The sequence below is a fragment of the Loxodonta africana genome, chromosome 10 (genome assembly GCF_030014295.1).
Source record: "Loxodonta africana isolate mLoxAfr1 chromosome 10, mLoxAfr1.hap2, whole genome shotgun sequence".
Lineage (NCBI taxonomy): Eukaryota > Metazoa > Chordata > Mammalia > Proboscidea > Elephantidae > Loxodonta > Loxodonta africana.
Window position 1 is genome coordinate 86,882,769 of NC_087351.1, and position 10,921 is coordinate 86,893,689.

General features: G+C 50.9%; 1 protein-coding gene across 2 annotated transcripts in view; it reads right to left on the minus strand.

The window, feature by feature from the left end:
• Positions 1 to 10,573, minus strand: part of LTBP2 (latent transforming growth factor beta binding protein 2) — a 124,205-nt gene extending 113,632 nt beyond the window's left edge. Inside the window, exon 1 of one of the 2 annotated variants that reach the window (XM_064292746.1) lies at positions 10,470 to 10,573. In XM_064292746.1, the coding sequence (XP_064148816.1) occupies positions 10,470 to 10,558 (89 nt within the window). In that variant the 5' untranslated portion in view covers positions 10,559 to 10,573. Of the gene's footprint in view, positions 1 to 3,402; positions 4,266 to 10,469 lie in introns of those variants that run through there. The other variant, XM_064292745.1, reaches the window with a different exon arrangement.
• Positions 10,574 to 10,921: the final 348 nt, after the last annotated feature.

Genomic DNA, 10,921 nt, shown 5'->3' on the forward strand with positions numbered 1-10,921 from the left:
TCAGACAATGGAATAATATACAACAGTTAAAACGAATAAACTTGGGCTGATTATATTAACATGGTTCAATCTCAAATGTCTAGTGAGGAAGGGGAAAAGAAACTTGCAGAGGAAGAATAATGTAGTATGGTACCACTTACAGAAGTTTAAAATATGCAAAACCAATATTATGAATTTTTATGTATACATGTATCTGCAGTAACAGTCTGAAAACATACATGGACATGAGAAGTAAACTCAGCATAGTAGTTAACTCTGGGGAGAGAGGATGGCAGTTTTATAGGAGAAATGACAGCTAAAAATCTGGAGCAAAATATGACAAAATGTTACGGTTTGATAAAGCTGGATTGTGAGTGCTATTATGTCCAATAGCTTCTTGTATGCTTGTAAAACTTCATAATATAAAATATTTTAAAAATAAAGAAAACACAAAATCCTGTCCTTTTAAAAGTATATAAAGAAAAATCTTCATAATAAAACAAGAGAGAGAAGGTAGAGAGAAAAATTGTGGAGGTGGTGTGCTGTGAGGCTGGTTCAAGAATCGCTGAGGTTGGGGACACACTGGCTTAGTGAGTCCCCTGTAGACCGTAAGTTTCATGAGTGCAAGAACGGTGTCTGCTCTGGCCACTGCTGTATCCCAGATGCCTAGCACAGTGCCTACCCAGAACCCAGTGCTGTCGAGTCGATTCTGACTCATAGCGACCCTATAGGACAGAGTAGACGTGCCTCACAGAGTTTCCAAGTTGCGCCTGGCAGATTCAAACTGCCAACCCTTTGGTTAGCAGCCATAGCACTTAACCACTACACCACCAGAGTTTCCAGCACAGTGCCTAGCACATGCTTAACAAACCTTTATTGTGCGCAATAAATCCTCACTACATTGCGAGTTTCATGAGCACAGAGGCTGTCTCTCTTAGCCACTGCTGTATCCCCAGAGTCCAGCACTATGCCTGGCATATAGGAAACCTTCCACACTAATTTGTTGAACGAATAACTGAAAGAATCCCTAGCAGTAGTGAGGCAGTTCCAAGCTTCACCACCAGGTGGCACTTGGTCCTTAGCCCTGAGCAGACCACAAGGCAAGGGCCAAAGTGATCAATCTGGCCAGAAGCCATTGGCCAGAATGGAACTTGGTAAAGGAAGCCAATGGATAAGATTCTCACTTGGCCCCTCCCCCGCTGACAGCATGACAAGCTGGAGTGCCCGAGGAACCCGCTCTTTATCAAAGCTGCGGAAGGAGCCAAAGCCTGCACAAGATGTGATATGTGCACCTGTGTACAACAGGTGCCCGTGGGTGGCTCCCAGCCCGTGTCTCCACACACCTCTGCACATCCATCAGCCTTATTCTGGTGATGATCTGCTTTGCTCATCATCACCTTATTTCATGGCTTCTAATAGACCACCCTCCAACTCCTACCTTCCACCTTCCCCCCACCCCACCTCACTCCTGCCTAAATGCCTACAGTATTAGGTCCTCCGTGGTCTGGCCCAACCTACCCCTCCAGCCTCAGTCCCCAGGGCTCCCTTACACCAGGGCTGCCATCCTGCCTCTGGACTAGTGCCAGCAGGGACATGTCCTTACCTTGGGCAGTATGGCACCTGCACTTCTGCCACCTTTTCTTTCCCCTCTGCTTCCCCACATTCTACCGTTCCAGCCCCAGCACTCCTGTTCAGTCTCCCTCTCCTCTGAGCGCCTCAGCCAATTCTGCACTTAACATGAGGCTTCCAGTATTAGAAAGCACGTCCATCAGTACATATCTGTCTATTTCTCCAACTCGTTTTTAAGTCACCTGTTCTCGCAGCAAGAACAATGCCTTTGTCTCAGGACTCACATCCCCTAAGCCATGCTCTGCACACATGCTGTTAGGAAGTATACATTCACATGCACAGGTCAGGAAAAGAAAAATGGACACGCGGCAGATGCTTCAGGAATACTTGTTTGAGTGATCCAGTGATTAAGAGACTCGGCAGTGCATGGGTCTACTCTCTGTTTCCCTTAAGCTGGCTTGTCTAGACCTTCCATGGGTATCACGGAATTCATTCACTCACTCAACAGACTTAAAGAATACCAACACTCTGCGGGCGTTGTTCTCGGCACTGGGGACACAACAACAACAAAGTTCCTGCTTTCATGCAACTTATATCAGTGTGGGCTGGGAGGCCAGACCATAAACACACAAATGAATAGAAATCTAATCTGGGTTAGTGTTGAGTGCTATGAAGACATAAAGCAGGGTGAAGGGAGAGAGTGACGGGGCAGGGTGGTCACGGAAGGCCTCTCTAAGCACACGTCTGAATGAAGTGAGGGAGTGAACAGGGCTGAATTATGGGAGAAGCGTTCCAGCCAAGGAAAACAGCAAGTGCAAAAGCTGTGAGGTGAGAACCTCCTCAGGATTAGAACTGGGTTAAAACTGTCCTTCATGCTGAGCACATTGACTAAACCCAAATGGTAAATGAGGTGCAGGCCAAGACCTGTGGCACCCCTACAGCCCCACCCAGCCCGGTTCTCCTGTGCCCTCCACTCCGGAGACACTTGCCATGCCCAAACCAAGCTGAATGCCCCGCTGCCATAATGACCACTGATTGTGGGAAGGGGTGCTGGGTAATATCCCTACGCTGCAAAGGCGCCCCCGGTGGGCAGCGGGCGGTGCCCGGGGGAGGACAGAGAGTAAATCGCAGGGCTGGTGGGAAGGGTAGGTGCAAAGTCCTTCAGTGGCAGCGACACCTAGATGCACAGAGGCATACAGAGAACCAATTCTTCACATACTCACTGTGAAGCCACATCAGGGGCAGGCTCCCTGCCCAAAGTGTCCCTGTGCCTGCGCCTACCCCCTCCCCCATTCCCATATCCACTCCAGGCATGCCAGCCCCCTAGCCCACACTCTTGTCCGCGTGTGCCTGTGCTGCTGCCAGCCCGCGTCCTGAGATGCGCCTGCCTCCTGGCCCTGGAGCCGCTACATCTTCCACCCTCAGCCCGCAAACCTCCTGTCAGCCTCTAGTGTCCCAGCTCCCGCCACTCCTGCTCCTGCCGGAGCGCTCACCCCGCTGTCCCCACCCAGTTCCCCCTTGAATCCAGGCGGCACTGCGAACGCAGGTTAGCCAGGTCCGCAAAAAAGCGAGCCAACGCAGAGATGCCTTAAGGAAGGATTTCACATGGGGGCTCGGCGCGAGCTAGTGCCAAAGAGTGGGAATGGTGTGGTCTTTCTCTCAACTCCTCGAAAGCGGGTCAGATCTTTGAGTCCTAGCTTCGGGACTTGGTGCTGTATCCCCGCAGTACTGAGGCCAGGGGGACGTAGGACACGGCCCTGCTCCCTCTCTACTCCGCCGCTGCACACCCCTCCACGAGTGCGCGCACATGACCCCCAACCCTCGCTGCCCCATGCACCCTTCTTCCGTGCTCACCCCGTGAGCCGCCTTCGAGGCGGGGTTGGGGGCGCAGCCCCTGGCCGCTGCGAGGTCCGGAGGCGCCTCAGAGCCGGAGCTGCCCGAGACCAGGCTGTGGGCTGCTGCTGGCCCTGGGGGCTGCGTCTCCGCGGCTGCGCAGGTGGCTGGACTCCGCGAGGATGTTGCGCGCTGGAAGGCCTCCTGGCCTCCGCCTCGGCGGAATTTCTGGGACTCCCCCAGCCCCGCTGGGGCGGCTCCTCGGATGGCAAGCCCGGGACGGACGCGTTCTGCTCCCGAAACAGACTGTATACCTTCGCTGAAGCCGCCACTGGATGGCTGCCCCCGGGGCGCCTCAGCCGATTCGCGTCCCTACCAGTCGGCTGGTATCTCCCGACTGGGTCCCTCTGGGCATAACTCATGCCCACGAAGAGAGCCAGGAGGAGCGGCAAGAAGCCCTTCCAAAGGTTCTGCAGTAGAAGCTCGGGGCAGCGGGCTGCGGGCGGTGGCCTCATGGCGGCCAGAGAGCCTTGCGCTCAGGGAGCCGCGCGGGGGCTTGGAATTGGCGCGCTCGAGCTGTGCTCTGGACCCTGCCAGGCGGCCCTCTTTCTTCTGGTCTAGAAGGCCCGGGAATAAGCTGACTGGGGTCGGGCTGTCTCCGGAGCGAGGACCGGGTGGCGTACGCCGCCGAGGTCTGCGCGCCCTGAGCCTCGCGTCCGCACTTCGTCTCCAGCCCGCCGCGCACCACCGCTGCACCTTCCCGCCTCCTCTTCTGTCACTGAAGTCTTCTGAAGGGAACCGGACGGTTTTATTTTTGGAAACCTCCCCCTGCTTTTAGGTCTCTTTTATCCACACCATGCCCCCTCCTTGGAGGGACAGCTCAGCCCCCTCATTACGGGAGAGGGAGAGAGGAATTCCAGCAACACCCACTTTGGCACCGGGAAGCGAGCGGGCGGAGAGGGGGATTAACCCCTGAGGAACTGAGGGTGGCGCAGGGCTGACCCGAGGACTGGTAGGGGAGATGGCGCCTGCCGGGCAGGGGAACCCGCGCAGCCTTTCTCCTGCCCTAGGCAAGGTCCAACTTCCGACCTGTTTCGAGTTTATCTCCAGCCCCGACCTCAGGAACAAATTCCCGGTCGGATGACCAAGGCTGCAGCCTCGAAGGTGTGAAGGAGTCCGGGAGAAGTACTGAAACTTGCGTGACAGGGACAGGGCCCGAAGGACCCGCACCAGGCCCCTACGCTTCCTGCCCCAGCCGCTGGGGGCGCCTGGCCCGGGTGTCTGTCGGCGCTGGGCAAAGCCAAGGAGCTCGCCTCCCTCGGTCGCGGCGGGACGCGGGAGCGCTGGAAGGTCGCCTGGGGGCGCGCGCCCTCTAGTGGAGTTGGCCGCGTCCTTAGCCACCCTGCTTCTTGAGAGGGGAGACCTGCCGCCAGGGACGTTTTACACAATAAACAAAGCACGCACCGCCTTGTGTTTAGTTACTAATCTGTAGTGCATACTTTCACCTGTTTTCCACCACATCTTTGAAGTAAAATTGTTCACGACATGTGAACCCATGTGAAATTGGAAAATTATGGGGATTATGAGTCGGAATTGACTTGACGGCAACGGGATTTTAACCGTTACCTTGCTTACTGTAAACCGGCGCAGTACCTTGTTTCCCGGTGGATCCGCCGGTGCCTGCCGCCGCCAGCCGACTGGATAGTGTGTGGGCGGGAAGCTCCGAAGTGGCACTTGCTGGCCAAAATCCCTTTCCTGCTAGACCCTTCAACTCCTTCTCTCCTTGATATTAATCCTCTGCCCCTTGCATCAGGGTCGTTAGTGATGGAGGAAGCTGGAAAAGGTGTTCTCTTTTCACAGAAGCATAGATTAGAAGCCTCTGGAATAAGGTCACTCAAGGAGACAGTGTGTGACAAAGAGGGGAATGAAATCCTGGCCTCCTGCCTCGGCTCCGAGCTCCATTCCCTGGACTCGCCCACCCAGCCCTTCACTCCCTGAGGAGTTTCCCCAGGGAGATTCCAGGGTGACTGATTGAGCTGGTGCTCAAGCCCAGAGGAGGAGGGTGTTGTCACATTTTCTTGTGTTGGCAGCGATGGGGGATGGTCTCAGTGCCAAATGCCATCAGGCTGGGTACCCCAATAATCAGCTTGTCATGCACATCCATGGCCTCCTGCTCCAAAGCCTGAAGGCCTGGCAAACACGGTTGCCCCAGTGCATTTTTACAGCCTGTTGTTTCCTAATTCAAGGAGCCCTGGTAGTGCAGTGGTTAAAGTGCTTGGCTGCTAACCGAAAGGTCAGTGATCTGAACCCACCAGCCATTCTATGGGAGAAAGAGGTGGCAGTCTGCTTCTGTAGAGATTTACAGCCTTGGAAACCCTATGGAATGGCTATGAGTGCAATCGACACCACCACGGCAGATTCTGGGTTTCCTGACTGAGGAGGCAGAGTGAAGAAGGAGACAGGAAGATACCAGTTTACAACTTCCTACACTGTACAAAGGACCCGCACAGTTGACACCTCATGCTGGAAGAAAGCCTCAACTCCTGACCTTGGCCTACAAAGCCCTGCATGCTTTGGCCCCATCTCACTGCTTGCTCAGGAACTCGCCACACGGCAGCTGCACTCGGCTTCTCTCTGCTCCTTAAACAAACCAGGTTAATGCCTGGAACACTCTTCTCCAAGATGTTTCTAGGCCTAGCTCCTCATTGCTTCACCTTTCAGTTCAAATACCACCTGAAGTGACTGTCGCTGATCACTCCATGTAGAGAATTCCCACCCACCACCACTATCACCAAGTCACTATCACATCACCCCTCTTTTGTTATCTTCATTGCTGTAATAAACAGTTGGAATTGTTTGTTTACTGGTATAACTGATTTATTGAATAGGCTGAACCTGAAGAGAGATAATCAGGAAATGGCTTTATTTTTCTCTACCTGGTATTGTGTTGAATCTCCCTTCTCCGCCCTTCATCTCATCTCAGAGTCCTTAGTTTTTCTACTCCTGTAAGTCACAGGAGCAGCCTTCTTTTGGTAACCCAGCAAAAAAAAAAAAAAAAAAAAAAAAACCAGTGCCATCAAGTCGATTCCGACTCATAGCGACCCTATAGGACAGAGTAGAACTGCCCCATAGAGTTTCCAAGGATTAAGACCAATTTTCAGGGACTAATCAAAACTCAATCTCACATCCAGTTTTAAATTTCTCCTCTTCCCCCATAGACCCATCCCTTCCCTCAAGAACCTGTAGTGGGGAGAGCAGGGAGTGGTCTGTTTTTCTGATATTCCTTTTCTGCTGTGACTCCTCTGTGCCAGGGTGGGGAAGAGGTATTGGAGAAAAAGTGGCGAAGTCTTATGTGACAGGGGCCCTCGATTGGCAGGTGCCATGTACAGAATTGGTCTATATTCAACCATTTCGGGAGGTAACAATGATACTGAAGGAAGAAGTCCAAGCTGCCCTGAAGGCACTGGCAAAAAACAAGGCTCCAGGAAGTGATGGAATACCAACTGAGATGTTTCAACAAACAGATGCAGTGCTAGAAGTGTTCGCTCGTCTATGCCAAGAAATTTGGAAGACAGCTACCTGATCAACCAACTGGAAGAGATCCATATTTGTGCCTATTCCCAAGAAAGGTGATCCAACTGAATAGGGATTTGTCAAACAATACCATAATATGACACACAAGTAGAATTTTGCTGAAGATCACTCAAAAGTGGCTGCAGCAGTACATTGACAGGGACCTGCCAAAAATTTGAGTCAGATTCAGAAGGGGGTGTGGAACCAGGGATATCATTGCTGATGTCAGATGGATCCTGGCTGAAAGCAGAGAATACCAGAAAGATGTTTACCTGTGTTTTATTGACTATGCTAAGGCATTTGACTGTGTGGATCATAACAAATTATGGATAACATTGCAGAGAATAGAAACTCCAGAACTTTTAAGTGTGCTCATGAAGAATCTGTACATGGATCAAGGGGCAGTCGTATGAACAGAACAAGGGATACTGTATGGTTTAAAGTTAAGCAAGGTGTGCATCAGGGTTATATTCTTTCTCCATACCTATTCAATCTGTATGCTGAGCAAATAATCTGAGAAGCTGGACTATATGAAGAAGAACAGGACATCAGGATTGGAGGAAGACTCTTTAACAACCTGCATTATGCAGATGACACAGCCTTGCTTGCTGAAAATGAAGAGGACTTGAAGCGCTTACTGATGAAAATCAAAGACCACAGCCTCCAGTATGGATTACACCTCAACATAAAGAAAACAAAAATCCTCACAACTGGTCCAATAAGCAACATCATGATAAATGGAGAAAAGATTGAGGTTGTCAAGGACTTCATTTTACTTGGGCCCACAATCAACAGCCATGGAAGCAGCAGTCAAGACATCAAAAGATGCATTGCATTGGGCAAATCTGCTGCAAAAGACCTCTTTAAAGTGTTGAAAAGCAAAGATGTCACATTGAAGACTGAAGTGTGCCTGACCCAAGCCATGGTGTTTTTATTCACCTCATACGCATGAGAAAACTGGACAATGAATAAGGAAGACCAAAGAAGAATTGACGCCTTTGAATTATGGTATTGGCAAAGAATATCGAATATACCGTGGACTGCCAAAAGAACGGCCAAATCTGTCTTGGAAGAAGTACAACCAGAATGCTCCTTAGAAGCAAGGATGGTGAGACTACATCTCACATACTTTAGACAAGTTATCAGGAGGGATCAGTCCCTGGAGAAGAACATCATGCTTGGTAAAATACAGGGTCAGTGGAAAAGAGGAAGACCCTCAACTAGATGGATTGACACAGTGGCTTCAACGATGGGCTCAAGCGTAGCAACAATTGTGAGGATGGTGCAGAACCAGACAGTGTTTCATTCTGTTGTGCAAAGTGTTGCTATGAGTTGGAACTGACTCGATGGCACCTAAAAACAACAACAACAATGTGCTGGCTGTTTCATGGGTACATCTGTGGGTTCTTGGGGGGGCTTACTGCAGGACTGCAACTTCCCCTGCCCCATGCTGTTGTAGCAAAGCGGTGGGTGTCCAACCTCGTGCAGACCCCCGCATCCTCTGCCTCATGTGGGACTTTCACATCCATGCCAGACAAACCAGTGGTGAGTTGGCTGCTTCTCACTGCCATATAGCCCACCCCCTGCCCCAGCCGGGCCCCACAGTCAGAATTTTCCAGACAGAAGGTCCACACCTGTGGATGCAGCTCTTCGATTTTCAGTTCCTAGAGATATATTTTGGGTTCTCCCAAGAACTTTCCTGCTGTCCTTTGGTACACTGGGGTAGCCTGCAAGCTCTAGCAGCTCAGCCAGCTTCAGTGAGGGAAGAGTTGTGGGAAGTCATGCTGGTCTCCCCTTCTTGCCAGCCCCCAATCCCTATGATTGGTTCTCTTGGGGCTTCCCTTTCCTTAATTTGCACTGGGGAGCACCTTCTGAGGGGAAATCTCAGCCCTCCCTACTGGGGCAATAGTTCTCTAGCTTAGTGGCTTTCTTCAATCCTTCCATTTGTAGGTTGGAATTGAGGAATGGGGTTGGATAGTTGTTGAGCCTGATCTGACTTTAGTAAGGAGTTTGGTGCTTCTCTTTGTAATGTGAGAATATTTAGCCTTTATTTTTCTAGCAGAAATTCTAAGATTGCAGCAAAATACCTGTTCAGCAACCCATAAAATTGTTTATCATCTGACTTCTCCAACCAAAGTGATAGCTCAATGAAAACAGATATCTTGCCTGCCTTGCTTACCACAGTTTCCCCAGAGCCTAGAATAGTGTTTTACACTAATAAACAGCTGAGAAGCATGTGTGGAATGGATGGCTAACTGACTGAGTAACAGAATAATCCCATCAAGTAGAGGGGGCTGTTATCATTAGACCAAGAAAGAAAAACTGAGGCTCTGGGTGATAGTTACTGGCCCAAGTTCACATTCTTGCTGCATTTAGGTCTAGCCCCAAAGACCTTTGGGTCTAGATCCACTTGCTTTTTGGGATGAATGCCATCTCAGTTCCCAGAATACTCAGTTCTCTCCCCAGCTATGGGAAAATCTCAGTGCCACACTTCCCTCTCCTTTCCAGATACCTGCCCAACTCTCTTGTTCCAGGCTCCCTTCCTCTCCCCACAACCTGCCCACTCCCCTCAGGAGCTCTCCTAATCATCCCTCAACACTCACCTCAGGTCTCTAAGAGCCTCTCAAGGCCAGAAACCTTGGCATCATCTTCGTCCCTGAGCTATTTTTTCCTCCTGTGTGTCCAAGTCGTTATTACTGCTCCGTCTCCTCCGTCTGCACTTCTGGAAGTCTGCCGCCCATTCAGCCTCTCACCGCTTGCTCGAACTCAGCCAAAACCCTCACACAGACACACTTCCCTCACCATCAGGCGCCCCTCCCACTCCTTGGTGAATAAACGGACCTTGGAAATCCCCACCCTGTTCTCCTGAGAGTCCACTCCAAAGACTGGCATTTCCTACTCCCATCCCAGCCCTGTCTTCCTTGCCATGCCTCCCCCTTATTGCCCACCATCACTCCCTTTCTTGTAGCTGTTGAGATGCAGCACCTCAGAATTTCTAATCCCCCAAACACTTTGAAATATGCATGCGTGTGTGTGTGTTTAAGCTGCCAAAATTTATTGAGCCTACTATGGTCCAAGCACAGTGCTAAGCCTGCTACATAAATCAACCCATCTAACCAAACAAAGGAGACATTATGGTGTCCACATTATAAAAAGGAGAAAACTGAGGTTAAGAAAGGTTAGAGGCTTGCCCAAGATCACGTCGCTGATAAGTAACAGACGCACGATTCTAACCTTAGTAGTTTCCCTCCGGAGCCCAAGCTTTTAAGACTGCACCATCTTGCCTCCAGCACGAGCTTATGAGTCAGTAACCCTCCTCAGGATTGAACTGGTACCTCCTCAAGCACCCCAACACTGCCACCACCAAAATACCTCTTCCCTGCCTGCTAGCCTGTAATTCAATTCCTAGCAACCTGGGGTTGTCAGAATGTTCTGCTCCCCTCTTCCCTTCCTGCCCAGTAATAGAAGGTAGGGGGGTAGTTAGCTGACTATTTCTGGCATGGCCCCTGACTCACCATGTGTCACTTCCCCACTCCTCCTTGATGGGGCAGAGAATGATGCTGAGCCTCCTCACCCAGCTCTTGGGTTTGGGGACAGAAATCATCTCTGGAGAGCCCTGCAGAGTCCCAAAGACAAGAGAGTGATAAAGAGATTCCAGCAGGGAAAGGTTTGCCTGGACACATACATCACCAGAGGGGATGGCAGTCTGCTGGACACCCAGGACAATCTAATTGCTTTCACATGTCTTGCTGGAACAATGCTGGCGGCCAGAGAGCTACCAGAACCTTAACTAATTTGGTAAACAAGGAAGGGATTTCTGCTCCCTTTGCTGAGACCCAGACTCCCGACAAAATTCCAGGGATGTTTCCTCCTTGGAAGTGACTGGACCTCCAGCCCTGAATTCCTCTCCCCAGGAGAGCTCGTTCCTCTGCTTAGAACAAATAACACATTTCCTGGTTAATCAGTG